The 21409-nt window shown below is 39.4% G+C and overlaps 1 protein-coding gene across 1 annotated transcript in view; it reads right to left on the minus strand.

The window, feature by feature from the left end:
• Positions 1-19425: 19425 nt before the first annotated feature.
• The window catches only part of LRRC40 (leucine rich repeat containing 40), an 84581-nt gene continuing 82597 nt past the window's right edge, over positions 19426-21409 (minus strand). Inside the window, exon 15 of the mRNA XM_030205847.1 lies at positions 19426-20776. Coding sequence (XP_030061707.1) covers positions 20671-20776 — 106 coding nt within the window. The 3' untranslated portion in view covers positions 19426-20670. The remainder of the gene's footprint in view (positions 20777-21409) is intronic.

The raw sequence follows: 21409 nt of genomic DNA on the forward strand, positions 1-21409 counted from the left end.
ACAGGAACCACCCCCTGTCATCTGAGCTAATGTCCTAGGCATTTGTACCACCAGTAGCATAGAGGAGCTGAGGAGACTAAGCAATACACCACTACCCGGGGCTGGGGTCTTCCTCCAACAGCCCCAGTTAGCAGGATCATTGTGTCATAGACAAACATCCACAACCCCCCCCCCCCCCAACCCCAACCCCAACCCCATCCCGCACTGGCCAGATTCTGCAAAGAACTGCAATGCAGAAGAGGGAAGGAGGGCCAACCCTGAGACAATCACAAGAAAAAAGGTGAAATGAAAGGAATCTGACCAGCAGGGGGAGCTTAACACAGGAGCTGCTGCCTGCTCACCATCTTGGATCCTCCAAAACATTTTTTAAAATCTCATCCAAATCGTGTTTTTATGAGAGGAATGCACCAGAATTCTTAGTTCTTTTACCCCCTCCAAGCCCACCCCATAGCTGCTGCTTTTTCTATCCCCCACAGCTATTGATGCTGCTATTGCTGTGCCACTGCTGGTCCCACCTGTACATCAGTCTCTGTGTTCTTTACAGCAGCATGAAAAACCTTGTTTCCTCTTCTCTGTGTCCTGCAGAACCCCTATAATTGTTTCACAGACCCTGGGGTTAACTGTGCTACATGCTATTTTAGTCCACTTAAATTCCCTTCACGTCACTTTAGAGCAGTATCTTAGTATCTTATAATTTGCAAAACCAGCGAACATCTTTTTGGGTACCTAGAAAACTGCTGGCACTTGCTAGCTTGGACGCAACAAAACAAGTCACCAGCTGAGGAAATTGCTTTAACGTTATCCCATTTGCCTAAGGATAATCATATTTCAAAATAGGGTCCTTGATATTAAACACAGTGTACACTTTGGGGGTAAGTCAATTGGGATATCCTGAAAACCCTGACTGGATGGATGTGCCCCATGGACTGAGTTGAAAACTTCTGGTATACACAAATAAAAAGCACAAACATATTTTCTCTCTGGGGAATGACCAGATTTTGCAAGTGAAATTATGTGCATGCTCACATACTTCCACCTGCTCTTTGGCACACTCAAGTCTCCAGGGTCATATTTATGCACTTAAATAAAAATCGCTTCCTAGCCTTGGCCCCTAGAATACCTCTGCTCTGCTCAGGGTAAAGCCACAGAAGTGCTTTTGAAAATTATCTTCCCTCTGTATTTAACATCACTAGCATAGGCACCTATTCTCTAAAGATTTTATCCAGAAACACAGAAGGAAAGAAAATAAGACCCGAAGACCAACCAAAGTAACCCTGAGGAGGCACCTGCAACTCAAAGCGCAAAATGCTGAGGGTGAATCCTGCATAAGGCATGCACACTAGGGATATTACTAAAAAGGCACTTCTTACCCTGATGACTAAAATGTCTAGTGCCACTTTCAAGAGGGATTTTGTTTTTTCTTTATTCCCTGTTTTGTTTTTGTGCACCAGCTTATTACTGCTCAGCAAGAATGTCTGGCTTTGGTGCCCTTCTGAAGTGTTGGGAGTTCAGCATTCACTCATTTATTTTATTTCTTTACGGAATTTGTTTAGTCATCAATCCAGGGAAACCCCCCTCCTCGGGGCAGATCATCAAAGTCACATTCACAAGCTTCTGGATCCCGCCCTCCTAACTGGCTATGGCAGTGACATTTGAGCAAGCAGCAAAGAATGTGGCTCACGTTGGAGCCCAGTACAAGTGTGCTGTTCTGCCAGAGAGCAGGTGTCTATTTCTATTTCTGTTGATGGCTCTCTCATTCTCCCTGTCTCCTCAGCTCGAAACCTTGGGGTCATCTTTGACTCTTCTCTCTCCATCTCTGCTCATATCCAGCAGATCGCCAAGACCTGTCGTTTCTTTCTTTACAACATCCGTAAAATCCACCCCTTTCTTTCCGAGCACTCTACCAAAACCCTCATCCACACTCTTGTCACCTGTCGCTTAGACTACTGCAATCTGCTTCTTGCTGGCCTCCCACTTAGTCACCTCTCCCCTCTCCAATCGGTTCAAAACTCTGCTGCCCGTCTCGTCTTCCGCCAGGGTCGCTTTACTCATACTACCCCTCTCCTCAAGTCGCTTCACTGGCTCCCTATCTGTTTTCACATCCTGTTCAAACTTCTTCTACTAACCTATAAATGTACTCACTCTGCTGCTCCCCAGTATCTCTCCACACTCGTCTTTCCCTACACCCCTTCCCGTGCACTCCGCTCCATGGATAAATCCTTCTTATCTGTTCCCTTCTCCACTACTGCCAACTCCAGACTTTGCGCCTTCTGTCTCGCTGCACCTTACGCCTGGAATAAACTTCCTGAGCCTCTACGTCTTGCCCCATCCTTGGCCACCTTTAAATCTAGACTGAAAGCCCACCTCTTTAACATTGCTTTTGACTCGTAACCACTTGTAACCACTCGCCTCCACCTACCCTCCTCTCCTCCTTCCTGTACACATTAATTGATTTGATTTGCTTACTTTATTTTTGCCTATTAGATTGTAAGCTATTTGAGCAGGGACTGTCTTTCTTCTATGTTTGTGCAGCGCTGTGTACGCCTTGTAGCGCTATAAAAATGCTAAATAGTAGTAGTAGTAGTAGGTGTCACTATAAAGCCATAGCCAGGCATGCAGGCTCCCTAGGTACCGAAGGATGGATCATGAGTCTTGGCATAAAACCTGGGTCCCCTGCATGATGGTGTCTAGCTGCTCTGTTTTCAAATGAATAGATTAGCATCCATTGACAAACCATTGTATGCGGATCTCTCTCGTGCATATTCATTTTGGCAATCCTGAATACATGACTGGATAGGTGTTCTTCCAGGGAAAGACTGGAAAAAAACACTGATTTGTTGTTTTTGGATATGGGCATCCTAGCATTCTAACCATGTATACTTTGAACAGCACAACATATACTAATATCAGGGAATAAATGATAAAAATGGTAGAACCTCCCCCCTTCCATTACAATGTGAGTTTTCAGCAGTTCCTTTCAATTAAGTTTATTTAGGTGTCCACTGATGTGATCTAAGACCATAGGCAATGCAGTTGATGAATTAATACAACTATTCCCGTTGAAAATTTTGATTCTGGTCTGGTTAACACACCGCAGGAGGTGCTTGATGCTATTTGTGTTTGTCTCGGTCATGGGATAGGAGGCAATGATCTGGCGTGGATTAGGAATTGGTTATTAGAAAACAGAGGGTAGGGTTAAATGGTCATTTCTGTCAATGGAGAAGGGTGAACAGTGGCCTACCACAGGGATCAGTACTGGGACCAGTGCTATTTAACAAATTTATAAATGATACAGAAATCGGAACAACACGTGAGGTGATTGAATTTGCAAATGACACAAAACTATTCGAGGTTATTAAAACACGTGCAGACTGTGAAATATTGCAGGAAGACCTGAGGAAATTGGAAGACTGGGCATCCAAATAGCAGATGAAATTTAATATGGACAAATGCAAGGTGATGCACATTGGAAAGAATAATCCGAATCATAGTTACCTGATGCTAGGGTTCACCTTGGGGGTCAGCACTCAAGAAAAAGATCTAGATGTCATTGTAGATAATACACTGAAATCTTCTTCTGCTCAGTGTGTGATGGTGACCAAAAAAGCAAACAGGATGCTAGGAATTATTAGGAAAGGGATGGTGAATAAGACTAAAAATATTATAATGCCTCTGTATCACTCCATGGTGCAACCGCACCTTGAGTATTGTGTTCAGTTCTGGTCGCCGTATCTCAAAAAAGATATAGCGGAATTAGAAAAGCTTCAAAGAAGAGCAACCAAAATAATAAAGGGGATGGAACTCCTCTCATATGAGGTAAGGCTAAAGAGATTAGGGTTTTTCTGCTTGGAAAAGAGACAGATGAAGATATGAATGATCCTGAGTGGTGTAGAACGTGAAGTAAATCAATTTTTTAATCATTCCAAAAGAACATAGACCAGAGGACACTCAAGTTACGTGGAAATACTTTTAAAACAAATAGAAGGAAATATTTTTTCATGCAATGAATAGTTAAGCTCTGGAACTCTTTGTCGGAGGATGTAGTAACAGTGGTTAGCGTATCTGGGTTTAAATAAAGTTTGAAAAAGTTCCTGGAGGAAAAGTCCATAGTCTGCTATTGAGACAGACATGGGGAAGCAACTGCTTGCCCTGGAATGGGTAGCATGGAATGTTGCCCTGATTTGGGTTTCTACCAGAAAATAAGGAAAAAGTACAAAATTCCTAAACAAAAAATTAGAACAGCAAAAGGGAGTGTTATTAATCATAATCAATGGTGAAAAAATGAATAGGACTACTCGAATGATAAGACAACAATTATGTATAGTGTGTCAAGTCAATAAAATGAGTGCAGCATTGAGGCATCATACACCAAAGTAAACCAGCTATGTGATCTCCTATAGCCTCCAGCTATTTCAGATCTGCGGCACTAAGTGCAGATTAATCATTTGCCTCTTAAGCTGTCAAAACCTTTTTTATATATTTTTAATTTTTAATTTTTGCACAGTCTTTAAAATGTGTTCAACAATGGAAGAAGAACAGCAGACAACAAACAGAAACCCTTTTGACCTGGCTTGAGCACTGTTGGAAACAGGATACTGGGCTTGATGGACCATTGGTCTGACCCAGTATGGCTACTCATGTCCTTATGAAATTGAATGCATAGAAGACTCAGAGTTTGTGTGTGGTAGCTGATAATGTGACTGTATTTCCAGATACTGTACATTTGTCTGGGATTCCTGTAAAAACTCCCACTTGGGAGTCATGTTAGATTCTGGTTTCTCATTTAAGTCACAGGTGCAATTGTTGATTTGCAATTCTTATTTCAAGTTGTAAATGTTGAGTAAGTTAAAGCCATTATTAGCTAGGTCTGTTTTTATACAGGTTTTGCAGGTGATGGTACTAAGTGGAATAGATTATTGTAACATCATTTATTTAGGAATGCCTGTTACTTGTGTTCAGTCACTTCACATCGTGTTAAATTCAGCAGTATGGTTACTGTTTGGATTATCTAGGCTGGAGCATGTTACCAACATATCTGAAGAAATCGAGATGGGCGCAGTTATTGAATTAAGTTTAAGTTATTGTCCATGGTTCACTGTGCACTTCATCAGGAGTCTTCTGCTTATTTGAAAAACTCTGAACACTGGAATGTGCCAGCAATGCCTTTGAGGTCAGCAGCTGGAGGAGATCTTGCTGTTCCACCCTTGGCTTGCACCACCTGTGCCTGGGAATGATGTCAAAGGGAGTATTTTCAGTGACCGGACCCATTGAGTGGAATAAGTTGCCCCTTTGATTGAAAAAAAAAATGAGACAATATTTGCAATTTAAGCACCAATTCAAAGAACACCTTTTCTGCTTAGCCTATTTTACACCTGCAGCATGAGGCCTGCCTTTGTTCATATTTTGTCTCAGTTGGACTGCTTTGCTGGACTCTGCCTTTTGTAGTGTTTTGTTGATGGAGTATTTATGTGTTTAATTGTGTATATTTTTATTGTACTTTGCTCTGGATAAGGGAAGATTATAAATGTTAATAAATACAAATACAAGTATTAGATAACTCTTGCTACAGGCTGATGACATAGCTAGTCACTTTTGTTCAAATAGGCCCAATTCTAGCCAGAATGTCTGGCAGGATAATTCTTTCCATCACAACACCTGATGCCCAGTATAGGTATTTGCTTATTCCTGTAGTCATCATGGCTCCCAGTTCAGCTTATTAGATATGAATGGTCCGATATTCTTCATATTAGTCTGTCATAAATGTGGTAGTTGCTGCCCAAGTCATTTCCATCTTTCACTCTAAATATTTATCTTGGAAAAGGGGGCAGAGCTTTTGACTGATTTTGAGCCGCCCACTTCCAATCCAAATCCTTCTTTAAACATGCTGTCAATAGTAATGAAATATTTGTTGGCCAACATGCATACTATGAAAAAGAATGCATTTGGTGATACAGCCGCATCCTATGTTTTTTTTTTTTCTTGCAATGAGATGTTACTTGTAGTTGGGAAAGCCACTGCTTATCTCTGAGCTCGGCTACTGTATGTCGGATGTTTCCAGTTTCTTTTTCAAGCTTTGCAGCATTATAGTATAAACAGAGCTTGACTGTGTACAGGACTTATTTGCTTTCAAGAATTTGGATGTTCGCTGGCCCTTGGAAATCAAGACAAGATATTGTTGTTGGACTAGCTATAAGTTCACATTGGGAAGAAATTGTCGTTAAATGTTGAGATAAGTATAGCTTGGTTTATAAAGAACTGGATTTGGATGCTTTTTAGGAGCTTATTGGTGAGAGATATCTTAGGAGCCTATATCTGAGTCACAGGTCCAGGCAATATATGTTATATCTGATGGATTTGTTTGAAATGCTGTATAATTTGATATTATCTTTGTTATAATATGCATAAGTTAGAATGCTGAGATATTGAATTAAAAAAATTGATAGGATAATAACATTTTGGATTGTATTACAGATGTTTCGATATTATTGTATTAAGGCTAATACAGCTGTATTGAAATTGATTTACCCGTTAAAGATAAGTACTGCTTATAAACAAGAAGAAATGATCTATTCTTTGGGTTCCTGCTGGGTACTTGTGACCTGGATTGGCCACTGTTGGGCTTCAGCATCTCTCAGGGACAGAAAAGCTGCAGGGCTTGATAGAATTTTGACTAGACAAAGCATACATGTAACTCTACAGTTCCTTGTGCTTGGATCTGCTCATCATTGAGTCTTGCTGGAACTCACTGTAGTTTTGCATTGCTATTGGTATCCCATTAATGAGCTGGGCAATGGTTTACTATTCCATAGGAATGCTGTACTTTAATTAGCTCTCTTATAAAATTTATGTCTACGTAGGAAATTTATATTCAAAAACTATAGTATGGAATATGGATGTCTATCAACCTCACTAGAAGTAAGGTGTATGCTAGAAAAGATGACATTGGCAATTGCATCCACTATTTAAGAGATGCGCACTTACAATAAAAGGCGGCAGTTAGGTCCCTCATTGACAGTCCTTACTGTATCACTATCACCTTATGTCACTTTTTGTTTTCTTTCTTTAAGTGTTTGGCAACCTTTATTCCCATGTAGCTTTAGTAATAAAATCATACTGCTAGGGAGCATGTATTGGCCACCGGTTTGAGCTAAATACCCTCCAAAAGATGACATTTCATGCTGTGATGTCACCACTGGCACCAAGCAGATGGCAAGTATTGCTCACAGAAGATGTTATATAATATGTGGTGACAAGTTGGGGGGAGGGGAGGCAGAACGAGAAAGCAAGGAGGCACATAATCCCTCAACCCGTGCCTTCTCTACTGCCGGCAGCAGGAACAGTTCCAAAACTTGTGAACTGACTGCTAACCTCAAGAGTTTTGAAATAACTGACAATACCTGAATTTGGGAAGGAGTACCATGGCAGGTGTTGCTAAACATTATACTCAAATGTAAAAGTGTTATGAAATCTATTAGTCTGCAGGCTGGAGATGCACGTAGAGGAGAAATTTCCATCTTTATATATTAAAACACAGTTTTAATTACTACCCAGGCCTCCTTTATTACATATATTTCTTTTCTCATACATGCAGGTTAATATTGCAATGGGACCAGATAGGAAATGATGAAGCACACATGTTAAATACACCTGATAAAAAATAGTGTAGCCTATTAAAAGAGGATCAGTTGAGATAAATTTGAAAAGAGCATGCAATGGTGTAGCACAAATTCAGTGCAGCTCATCCTGGCTGCATGTGTTCTGCGCTGGAACCCCACTATGGGTTCCACCAGCCTTCTCTGGCTACAATACAACCGAGCCACTTTCAGACAGAGTACACATCAGTACCGACTGTCACTGCAGTGTATTGACCCAACTTGCAAACTCCAGGCTCAGCATCCCTCTGCTGTTTCTCTCACTCTCCTCCTTGTTCCATCACTTCTCCAGCCCAGGACACCTCCCCTAGACAGTATGGAGGAAGAGGTGGGTGTAAAAGGGGGAAGTATAACCTGGAGCTCTATTAGCGAGAGCCTGTCCTGTTTCCAGTCCAACCAGCAATGGCCATATCGGCAGGGTCCCTATCCTGCTTTCAGCAGTGCATGCTGTGAACAAAGTTAGTATAAAATCTCTTCCACTGTACAAAGATTAAGGAAGTTAATTATGGGTTATGTGTTTTTTTTATACATCTAACTTCAGTTTTTCAATAAAAACTGCTACATGAAATACATCGTTTCTGAGCCTTTCAGATTCATCATGAAAAGCCAAAATTGCAGCTTCTGTACCACAGTGGATATACAGCCTTTAAGTTACATCATTTGGCCCATAGTAACAATTATTATGCTGGTAGGTCTTTTTGAAGACTTAGCAGGAATTTAGTGCTAATGTACACATTTGTCATGGCTAGGTTGTATTTAAAAGTGGAACAAATCCTGGCTACTGTTTTCATTCTGGCTCCGGCCAGGCTTGTGCTCTTGCTGAGGGTTTGCAATAGGAACCTTGTGGAATGTGCTTTCCTGAAGCAATTTTGGAAGTAGACAAGACCATTTGGGTAGAGAGCTTTTTGTCACTTCTACCCTGTTTTATTCCAAGCTTCTTTTCTTATTTTAACCGCTCTGCTTTGGTTCCCATGACAACCCATCTGGTGGCTGTTAAGCTGCAATTCTGTATTGAGGGTTCCTTCCAACAAAGCCTCTCTCACATTTCCTGAGATCCAGCTAGACCAATATTGAAAGACTCTTAAAATACCCCAGCTCTTGTTACTTTCCACTTATGGGCAATGGCATTGTCCATCTGAAAACCTGGCATCTTAAAGCATAATTAAGAATGATGCCTTGGTTATGGCTTTTCACTCAACCAGCAATGGATATAGAATTGCCAAACCAAAATTTGGCTACAGTAATACAGTAAAACTCAGATCAGGTTGGGGGGGAGGAGGGTGTGAATGGAGACGACATTCTTCTCCGTCAAATAGGACTCCCAAATTTTAACAGATACAATTTTTCACCTAAACCCTGCCTGGATCAAACCTACAGGCCATGACTGTAGGCATCATACTCACTGAATTATCATTTAAAGTCCAGACAGAATCACTTGGTGCAGTAGCCACACCATCTCTCAAGTCATTTGGAACCCATACATGGGTTAGTAGAATCAAGAGGGCTGCAAAAAGAGACAGCAAAGTGGTTTTCATGGAAGAGATGGCAGGGGCTAGAAGATAAGGTTGCTACACGCTGATGACTTTAAAATGTGTTAGTATAGACCCCACACATGTGACTAGATCTTAAAACTAGGGGCCCTGTTAAATTTAGCATGCGCTAATGCTAGACATAGAGACTATGGGTGTCTCTAGCGTCAGCACACGCTAAAAATGCTAACGCACCTACAACGTGGTTTAGTAAACAGGGCAAAAGAAGACTAAAATATCTAGAAATGTTTGGCACACCATTTTCTTATGCAAATCAGATGATTGGGTCAACTCTAGGAATGTTTCTCTCTGTCTCACAAAGATTTGACCTTAGGTAAAATTTAACACTTTTGAATTGCCAATATGCTTGGCCTATAGGTTACTTTCTTATCAGAAGAGCTCATTTTACCCAATAAACTAAAATTCACAGATTACTATTTCAAATACTTATAAATAAGATGAAGGAATCTGCATCACAAATGAATTTAATTTTCTAAAGTTTCAAATACTGTACAGTTAAAAACTAACACAAAAGGAATCTTATTGGAGTATCAATATATTAAGTGCAGCTTGGAATGTTTTAAAATGTAAATAACATTTTAGAAATGTAGATAACCATTTTCTACTGCTTCCATGATTATTATTATTAATTAATTTTATATCTTGTAGTTTACTTTCATAGAGAAGATTTAAAGGATAGTTATGCGGATACGTTTTTATATATTTGCAATGAATGTTATAACTCAGGTTTGTAAATATATATATATATGTATATATATTGTTATTTCTGCCATCTCATCTGTGTAATGTCATCACATCTATAGATGTTTTATATGATACATTGGAATACATTGGAAGCTTATGCACCAGAAAACACTGAACTCTACAAGTTTTATAAGCTAAGCCACCCTTTTTCGGTGAATAAAGACCCATTACTATATACTAGCCACCTGCTGCTTCAACCTGCCCCAATTCCATTGGACTGGCCAAACGTTTTCTTAGTTATGATAGTTCTTCTTCTTAGAACTCTTCCTTTCCAAGACACTTAAGTTTTTCATGTTTATACAGATACTGGACTTTATAGAAATGAAATCAAGTCCTAAATTATTAGAACAATCCAAAATATCCAGGGCTCACAAATTCTCATTCATTACCATTTAAAATGTTTTTTTTTTAAGTGGAATAGCCTACTGATTAGCAGAACAGGCTGAAAACCAAGGAAGCTAAGGTTCAAAAGCCTCTCCTTCCACAGATGCCCCTTTTTTTGTGCTGGGCAAGTCACGTCATGCTCATGAGTAACGCTTATACTACTAGTCTACTTGGCCAAAGGAATAATTTATGTACCTGACTATAATTCACCTTCAACTTAGATTTTTGGGAGACACATAATGAATCTAAAATCTAAACTCTGCCTTACTATGTTCTACGATCTGTTTCCTGAATAGGCCTTGAATACAATACTTGATAGTTTTATTTAGAGTCGTGTTAGACTAGAACTAACATGATTAAGCCCACCAATGAAATAGCTGGAAAGATGATTTAAAATGTTGGGATTTTAAGTTTTCAGTCACTGGTCACTTAACAAAAGAACATTCATTTTAAAAATCACATCAAAAGAAAACATTTGGTGTACTGCTTTTGTTCCATGCTAGAGCTTTCATAATGATGATATATAATAGGGAGATATATTTGCTTTGACACGTGTTTTATAATAAATATCCCTGTATTAGCATGCCTGGTGACTCCTGGCTATTTTGACTACTGGGGCCTAGCCACTTCTACCACAAACATCCAGTTGTAAACTCTCGAAAGTCTAGCCCTACCAATCAGTGACTGTGTTCTTTGCACAAGGCCCCACTTTCAAGCTCTACTGATTTATGCAAAGGAAGCCCCACAGTGAGGCTCTGTACATGGCCCCACAACCCTCCACAGGCTTCCCCTGCAAGGACATGATTATGTAATTTCCTTATGGCACTCCATGTACTCCCTTACACCCCTCCTAATCACCTCTTTACATTTTTACCCCAATAGACTTCCTTCTACATCTCCTCCCAAGCCTGCATGGCAAAAGCAGGAGCAAGCTGACTTCCTCACCTTCCAAGGCAGCCCATATCATGGCTAGCATCCTCTTTTTGCACAGGTCAAACTGGAGTAAGACTAGATCCCTCTCCTCCTACCCAGGACTGGAGATTTCCCTATCCACTTGGAAACAAAGTGCTCCATGGAAAGGAGTAAGAGTAATAGAATATTACTGCTGCAAAGCAACTTCTGGTATACCAGGAACGGGGGGCAGCTGAGCATCAGCAATAATATTTCTATGAGAATTCAAGCCCCTATACAACCACATAATCAATGCTCCTTTGTTTTATGATAGCTTAGACTGCTTCGTGATGACAACTTTTACATCACATCTATTTGGATGTCATGATGCATTAAGCACTGTTGAAAAGGTTGGAATATTATTTAATCCTTTGCTGAATGTTGCTTTTTTTTTGGGGGGGGGGGGGGGGGTTATGTTTTTATTGTACTCTTGTAAAATATTGAAGCTCATGTACAGTTATCCGCTCTCCTTGATGAGGCTGAAGCAAATTTTTTCTTCTAGAACTGATCCATTATAAGTACTGTACTAATTTAGAGAACATCACCTTTTCTTTTTAAATAACTAAGGGGCCCTTTTACCAAGCCACTCTAATGGTTACCAGTGTGACACCGAATGGGCTTTGTTGCATTTGCCACACGGGAATTACAAGCCCAGCTTAGTAAAAGAAGCCCTAAGTTTTCTAAAAGGGGTTGCTTGTAGGAGGTACTGCAGTAGCCTGAGAAAGATGACTCAACCATTTACTTTAAAGTAACCTCACAAAGATAAGATATGCCTTCCTTTCCCATTAGCTACACTTTACATAAATTTTACAGGAAGAAAATAGGATGCAAATTTGACTGACAATCTAGGTGACAGTTGCAGAAGATTTCCATATCTGTAACTCTGAATTGGTCATTTTCAAACCAGAGATGATACTGTAGCTACTCCCCCCACCCCTTGGAAAAGCAGTATTGGAGCTTTGATTAATATTAGTATGACTGCATTGAAGTACAAATGTCTTGTTCTTCGCTCTGTTACTGTTCCCTTTTTTTGTCATACTTTAGATCTTAAATTCATATACCTTTTGGAATAAAAAGCATACAGACAACAGCTGTAAACCTCAACAGAATTCTTAGTGGGTGCATAATTTTAAAAAAATGCAATCATGGACTAGAAACATCTTCCCCCATCTGATCACAAAAAAAAAAATCAAATAAACGTTAACACAAAATACATGAAGCCACCAACATTTCAGCTTTTGTTAAGCTATAAAACTATCTTAATGAAGACTTAATCATCAAAAACAGTAGTGGTATATTTACAAATTGAAAATACATTTGCAGCTAATACAGGTAATTATCATTAGTGTCCTTTTATTTTTTGAGAGTTTTTTTTACTTTATTGGTGAGAGAATATGATTTAAAGCTTTTTCCTTTTTGTTAAGTTTCTCTTATTCATTGCCAGAGTAAAAGGCAGCGCTGCCATGGTGAGCTTTGGCAGATCTCCATCCATGCAACAGACAGATGCATTTAAAAAAATGAACAGAACAAAAACAACCAAAGCATTCGGTAGGGAAGGTGTTTTTTCAAACCAGCGAGTGTGGCCTTAATATGAGGTAAAGTAATGGGCACATCACAATCACCCAATGAATTTAAAGGAAATAAGCACACTTTTGACTCTGTTCGGAAGACATTACTTCTTTACATTATGTATTAACTAGCTTCGTCGTCTCACAAAACAGTATTTCTAAAATTGAATATAGATCATAGTCCAATGGAAAAAAGAGAGCAAAAGATTCCTGGCCTGTCAGTTGAACCAGTGATGCTGCAATATTATGCATCAGCTGGTTATTTTGTATTTATTTATTGGGATTTATTAAACACCTTTATGAAGAGATTCACATATGGCGATGTACAGCAGGTACAGTTTAAGATAAAACTTAAACTTTTAACAGTATAATAGTAAATTAGTAAAAAATTATGAAAAATGATGATGTAATGTGCAGCCAGTAATATAAATCCCACTCAAAGAGATGCTGTCTTGAAATGAGGGTTTTATTCACAGACTGCAGCTTCCTGCCTACAAATTCCAACAGCCACTGTATGTACAGCACAATAGTGCCATCCAGTGGCAAAATCAGTCAGTCACTTGCTTGCATTCAGAGAAAAAAAAAAAGCATAGAATTTAATATATATTTAATATATATATATATATGTGGAGGAGTGGCCTAGTGGTTAGAGTGGTGGACTCTGGTCCTGGGGAACTGAGTTTGATTCCCACTTCAGGCACAGGCAGCTCCTTGTGACTCTGGGCAAGTCACCTAACCCTCCATTGCCCCAGGTACAAATAAGTACCTGTCTATGTAAGCCACATCAAGCCTGCCATGAGTGGAAAAGTGCAGGATACAAATGTAACTAAAATAAAAAATATATATATAAGCAGTCACACCATGGCTTGGCTTTGAGGGGACAGTGACAAGACCAAAATTAAAATTCTAACTTATGCCAATTCTGTGCAGTTTTCAGAGGAACAGCTTTTTCACACCAGTAGTTTGAAGCTAGTTTTGAATAAAATCAATCTTCTTCGACTGTAAGCTTTAGTGGGTATTAAAAAAAAAAACCAAAACTTAGTATTTCAACTAAACTTTCCTCACTTAAGGGTTGTATTTTCATGTTTAGTCTACTATGGTTAGATAGCCATTTCTCAGTTATAGCATCATTCTGTCACCTAGTGCCCTCTTTATAAACTTTTATTTAAACTTGGGGGAGGGAAAAGCCACAATAGTGCAGCACAAGAGGCTTGATATTTATAAATTGGGGCCTTTTATGTCTCTTTGCTACCCTGGGTGGCTTCGTTATACAGAAATGTTGCTCAAAACAAAGACTCTTATCCATTAAGATTTCTACATGTGAGTACTGTATCCAGTTTAAAACAGCTTACTTTATTACAAATTCTACCATTTTACATAGATCATAAATAAAAAGATATTTAAGGACATGTTTAATTATGGAGGTGGCTGTATTGTAATTTTGAGAATTGTGATTTTGAGCTTACATTATATATAAAAACTTGTCATTTTTGTATGTGTTTAAAAAGATTACTATATTACAAATAATTGTACTTTCCAGTTTAATTACAGTATTGATGTAAATAAAGATGAATGAAAAACTTACTACTTTATTAAAATAGATTGTGAATGTACTTCATGTTTTTGCAGTATAAAAAAATTACTGAACTTGAAAGCTGCTTCACTTTACATGCAAAGGGTTACTTTAAAGCTATATTTTAAATTTACTGATTCAGTGGAATCAATTATCTTGCTAGTTAATTTGCACATGCAAGTTGTATCCTTCCAGTTTTATTTCACGTATTGATATTCTTTAAATTGCTAAGGTGTATATTGTGTTTAAAATGCATTTTACAGATGCTTTCTGCATATATGAAAAATACAGGGACTAAACAATGCTGTGCAGCGTACAGCAGAGCCATTTTTCGGCTTTGGTGTACCCAATTTTTTCAGTATTAAAAAAAAAAGGTGTTTTGAAAAAGTCACTATTGAACAAACAATAAAATGTTATCTTATTGTAAGTTGTTGTTATACATCTATTTTATCAAAAGTTAACATGCAAAATAGAAAGCAAATGGTTGAGATAAGTGCCACACAATCACACTGGATATAGCTGCATATTTTAGAGAAAATTATGGACCAGCTCTATGGATGGATCTGCGCTCTGACCAAATCCTGGATGACCACTAGGAGGGTGCCCTTTTGAGGCAGAAAGAAAAGGAGCAATCTCATACTGCACAATTCATTTGGCTAGTTGATAAACATATGAAAATTATAGAGCAGATACCACAAAAGTTGCCTGATCTATTGACTTTGACACGAGGAAGTAGTTGAGTAGAGGAAAATGATTCATATAAAAGAAAACAGTGTAGTTCAAGCATATTATTTGGAACTTTATTTTTCAATAAAAAAAAAGAGTTAAAGGTAAAAGGAAAATACATTTTAAGGAGAACTGAATAAATTAATGGTATCTAAAAGGCTTTTCCCTTAGTCTGGACATGGGGAGCCTGTATGGATCTTACATAATGGCCTATACAAATGGGTGTGAAGCCAAAATGTTCACCTCTAACAGGTATTTGCCAAAGACAACACAATAAAAAGTCACTCAATTAGGTTATGGTACTAACAGCACCAACACTGAACATTCTGGAAAGCTGTGGGGAAATCTATGTGTGTTTCCAGACATGCAAGGGAATTCCTGCTTTGCCATATTTGTGCAGGAGCCTTCTCAGTCCTGTACCTTTAAGGAGCCAACTTCAAGGTTGTAAGGCTATTTATCTCGCTGTCCTTAACATCTGTTACAGATAATCAATTTTGCTTTCTCCAGGACAAGCAAGATAATGTAGCCACACATTTAGAGATATTTCTGAATAGTAGGATGGTGGCAACTCCTCCTTCACTATCTGCAGTCTGTGTTCCTAGATTTGTGCCTTGCCCTCCATGCTGATAATGATGGACTGGAGATGGTTCATGAGCATTGTTTCCTATTTGTATACTGTATTTGTGTTTCTTATTGTAATATTTTTCATGCAGCTATCTTTTCTGTTACAAGAGTTATTTTTGGAAATACTTGTAAATGCTTAAACATAAAAATAATAATAAAAAAAAGGAGAGATTAAGTATTGCCATATTGGGACAAACCAAAGATCCATCAAGCCCAGTATCCTGTTTCCAACAGTGGCCAATCCAGGTCACAAGTACCTGGCAAGATCCCAGAACAGTAAAACAGATTTTATGCTGTTTATCCTGGAAATAAGCAGTGGATTTTCCCAAGTTCATCTTAATAATAACTTACAGACTTTTCTTTTAGGAAATTCTCCAAATCTTTTATAAACCCTGCAAAACTAACTGCTTTTACCACATTTTCTGGCAATACATTCCAGAGTTTAACTACATGTTGAGTGAAGAAATATTTTCTCAGATTTGTTTTAAATGTACTACTTAGTAGATTCATTGTGTGCCCCTTAGTCCTAGTATTTTTGGGAAGAGTAAACAAGCGATTCACCTCTACCCATTCCACTCTATTCAGTAATTTCTAGACCTCAATCATATCTCCCCTCAGTCATCTCTTCTCCAAGCTGAAGAGCCCTAGCTGCTTTAGCCTTTCCTTAAAGGGGAAATCGTCACATCCCCTTTATCATTTGTCACCCTTCTCTGTACCTTTTCTAATTCCATTTTATATTTTTTTGAGATGCAGTGACCAGAACTGCACACAGTATTGAAGGTGCCGTCACACCATGGAGTGATAAAAAGCATTATAACATTCTCATTTTTGCTTTCTATTCCTATCCTAATAATTCCTAACTTTCTATCTGCTTTCTTAGACGCCAATGCATAATGAGCAGAGGGTTTCAATGTATCAACGATGACACCTAGATCCTTTCCCTGGGCAGCGATTCCTAATGTGGACCCTTACATCACATAGCTATAATTTGGGTTCCTCTTTCCCTCATGCATCACTTTGCACTTGCTCACATTAAACGTAATCTGCCATCTGGATGTGCAGTCTCTTCTTACACTTTTTCACAATCCTCTTGCGATTTAACAACTTCTGGAGAAGCTGGTGGACAGGTACTGCCACCAGTTCTTTAGGGACATAGAGATACTTGAGAAGGCCTAGTTAACTTGTCCAGGAATCATTCTCAATTTCCAAAATAAAAAGGTCTAGGAAGAGAACCTCTGGTTGACAGCAGCTCCTTGCCAGATTTGCTGGGTAAGAGAAGCCTGTGGTGGGATCCTTCTTCTGAACTGGATTCTTTAGGTCCTATAAGGTAGATCCCAGAATGCCTCAGATACAGAGAACCATGTGATAAAGTGTGAGAGGGTAATAAAACTTTCATTCAAGCCTTCAGGGGCATACCAAGAGGACTATTGAGGCCACATATCAATCTGAAATTGAGCAGTTGAAAAGGCTTCCCTATCCAATGCTGCCTGACTTGAATTCAGTGCAGACGGCATTATTGTTCACACCGACATTGGTATCATAGAGCCAAACAGTAGGCATTACTGATGGATCTGTCAATGCTATAATGCTCGATGCCGGTACATTGATATGACTCGGATGTCAAGGGTGGACTTTATCTAGCTGCTTCAGGAACTGTAAGCCAGAATTGGAGGGGCCTCAGCAGGTGAGAAAATGTTCTCTTAGATAACCAGAAAGGAGGTACCAATTGCCCTGGACACTCTTGCAGCTTAGTCTCTTCTAGGAGACTGATTTCAACTCCAGAGAAAGCCACTTAGAAGGGCAGATGGCAGCTACTACATATTGCTTACATTCAAACTCTGGCATTGATGAATAATGTGAACACTCCCATGCTTCTGCATGATGTTCACCTTCAGTGCTCAATTCTGATCTCACTGCAGAGAACCCTTTTGCACTGAGAGAGGAATAGGAACAATCCCTGCTTCTGGACATGGACTAATGAAAAAGTGATGCTTCATCAATGTTGAAGTTGCACCAGTAGTGAGGAAAGCTCTTGAATCCTCCAGTATGGATACAAGGATAGTCTTTTGTTTAATCCACTACCATTCTTTTAGTAGATGCAGCAGCCAGGGACACTGATTCATGCCCAAGCAGCACATGTAGACACTATGAAGTCCATGAGTGACATCTTTGTGTTGCAACCTAAGCACCCTCCTGAAGCTGTTGGCCTCCTATGCCATGGTCAGAAAAAACAATACTGTGAAATCAAAGGAAGAAATCTTAACGAAAACACAAGGGCTGTCTGACAGAACTCTGACAAAGATTTACTGCATATCAAACCTCTGGGCTGAACACTACCAATGAAATGACAAAAAGCCAACAAACCTAAGACATTGATGCACAAAACTTACCGAGGCAACAACGTGCAATTTTGACTGGTTCAAGCTGGTTTAGCAAGCACGGTATTCAGCAAGAAATGTACAAATGGGTTCTGTGGGCTGTTTTCCGTTCGTGGTAGCAGCCAACGAAAATCATATGCAAAGCTATTATAATGAGCTTTTTAGTATGTAATTTTTATGAGGAAATTTTACAGGAGGTCAGAAGCTGTCGTTGCAGACTTCAAATGAACTCGTGTATCCTTCTGTCCATTTTAAACTATAGAAAGCTACTTCAGGAGGAAAGTCATCAAACTGTAAGCAGCCTGGCAGTTCTGATTTCTGCCCTTTCCTTCCCCTCCAAGGTTACTTTTCTCCAGAGAAAAAAAAGCAGTGAAGTGCCTAGCACTGTCCACACCTGGTCCATCTGGAAACTATTGAGCAGAGAAAAAAAAACCTGCATATTTGTAATGGAAGTACCTCGATGTTCAAAAATAAAAAAACTAAGAATAAAATAATCAAATGAAAAATGTCTTGTGGGTCCTGTTAAGATTTTCTCTTTTGCAACAGCACAGCAAAAAAACAATTTAAAAATCTGACTGCAAAATTTATGAAAAAGTTCCAACGTGATTTTTTTACGCTTATCTTCACTATGGATTTTCAAACGCAGATACTCTGAAAGTGTGTGAGAGAAATACTGTGGAGGCGCATCCATAGCACATTTATGGGCATGCACATAACAGCCACACTTAGCAACTGGCTATTCTACGCGTGCACTGGCTTTTTACCTACCGAGCTGCTCACTGAAAGTCCATATACCTTATGTGCATGCTATTCCCATCCTTGGGTATCTTTACTGAGGAACTTCAAGCAATGGGGTTCTTGTGGGGACTTTTGTCAATCAGGGTCGAAGTGGCTAGGGGGAACTTAAGGAGTCAAAAAAAATTGATTGGCGAAATCCAAACCACTGCTGTAAACAGACAAAACTTTCTCTACAGAATGTGCGACAGGCAGCAAACAAAAAACATTGAAGTGGGTTCCACAACCCCACAACAGTAAAGCACGTCTGGAAAGGCTTCTATGGCTTTCCAAAGCTTTTCAGAAGATTTGACAGCAGTTCCATTGATGATGATACCCAACTGTATGGCTATATAATCCTACTTGTTATTTGAAAAACTAGCATTCTCAAAGAAGAGCTTAACATATACACATGTATTTTTCTGAAGTGCTCATAAACCAAAAGATTTTCACACAAATGTAATTTTAATTTGAGACAGATACACAGGAGACTTTTTGATCAATTGATTTATTCTAAAGAAATATTAATCAAGATAGATCACTCATGCTGTAAAATTCATATGGCTGCTACAACAAAAGTTATTTAAAGGTTATTTTATACAACTATATGACTTCACTTGAAAAAGTAGGAATTTTCCAGATAACATGACGTGCACAAACACCTTCTCCATTAAGAGAACAATTTTCAAAGCTATTTTAATGGGTAAAAAGCTTTTTCCCTGCATTGATCAGCTGTCTGAAAATAGTGCTCCCTGAACAAAGTATCACATGTTCTTCCACAACATATATACTTTTAACTGCTCTAAGAAGAAACATTCTCAGGGACAGTGTTTAGGTCCGGTGGGAGGGGGAGGTGAAGCACACACAGAATGCACTTTCAACTCTATACATTTTTTTCCTGCAAAGATTTACCTACAGAAGCACATTGCATTCGTTGCTGAGATAATGGATAAAACATATGCACAGCCTTTGGCCTAATGCAGACAGTTTGAAAACTGCCCCCTTTATGAAAGCAACCAAAAAGTAATCAAGCATATGGCAATGGGTCAAGTAATCCAGAAGCAATAGAAAACTAAAAAAAAAAAACAACTAACATTCCCACTTGAATGGATTTATAACAATTCTTTTGATGTTAACCAGTACAATTGTATCTCTTCAGTCAAGGCATCTAGCTAGTGGGCAGAAACAAAATAAATGATAGGAAAGAAGAAAGGCAGGGTAAAACAAAAGTGCCCCAAAAGGCTCATTCCTCTACTATAGTCAAGGCTGTCCTTACTTATGATATATATTTAGCAGTAATTAAGAGAAATACTGTTGCTTTAAAGTGAACCACAACTGATATGTAGAATTGCTTGGTTAGTGAAGTCAACATTAAAAACCTCCTTGTACTGTAACTATGTTTAACAATGAAGATTTCGCGTAGATATCCTTGGATAGAATTCTCTGCAAAGAAGAGGAGAAGGAACACTGGGGAATCAGCATATTTCTTTTTCTTTACATAGTATTTTTAATTTCTTAGAAAATTTCTTTTTCATGGAACAAGAGAGATTGACAGCATTTGAAACTGAAGACATCTGCAAGAACCCAACACTGCTCTAGCAGTCTGTTTCAACCCTGCTTTGGCAGTAAGATTTTCTGACAGGCTGTATCCTAATTTAAGACTGCTCTCTATGACAAATGAAAATGAAGCACACTTTGTGTCTCTTGTTTATCAAGCATCACACTGGAAACCTACAGCTATAACAGTCATGTAGGGATCCGACTTCTTAGATATTCCAATACAGCAGATGTTCCTTTTGCTAGGATGGCTGCCCGAGGGTTGCGAAATGGGTTCCCTTCTAGTTGAAGCATCCTGCCAGAGAAGAAAGAGAGATTAGATCTTCAAAAAAATATTATCTACTATAATAAAACGCACCCTCAACGTTCTGACGTCACTGCAGGCACTCACACACCAGTTCGTAAGTTCATGGTGGTGAAGCCACAACACTCACCATGTCTGCATGCCCTGCCCTCGCGTCACACGTGATGACGTCGAGGGCGGAACAAGAAAACAAGGCATATCAATGCGTGTTTCCCTACTCCTCCCCTTCCAACAAATCCCAGCCGTAAACGACGACGTGCCCATCACCCCGGCCCCTTTCACCACATCGCCCTGCCCCTTTCAAGGTACTGGCCCGCCCCCAGTACCACACTCTTCCCATCATCACCTTCCCTCCCCCCTGTCACCTCCCATCCCCTTACGCCACTATCCCTGGTGGTCTAGCGGTACCTGTTCGCTCGGGCAGGAACGAAGGAACTCCCGCTTTCCTGCCCGGAGCGCTGCTGCTAGCTGCCCGGCTGCATCGTGTCTGAGTCCGGCTCTCGGAGAATCAAAATGGCCGCCGAGAGTTGAAGCTGCCTCGCAAGACTTCAACTCTTGGCGGCCATTTTGAAACACCGAGAGCCGGACTCCCACACGATGCAGCAAGGAAGCTAGCAGCACTGC

The sequence above is a fragment of the Microcaecilia unicolor genome, chromosome 6 (assembly GCF_901765095.1).
Source record: "Microcaecilia unicolor chromosome 6, aMicUni1.1, whole genome shotgun sequence".
NCBI classification, from domain to species: Eukaryota; Metazoa; Chordata; class Amphibia; order Gymnophiona; family Siphonopidae; genus Microcaecilia; species Microcaecilia unicolor.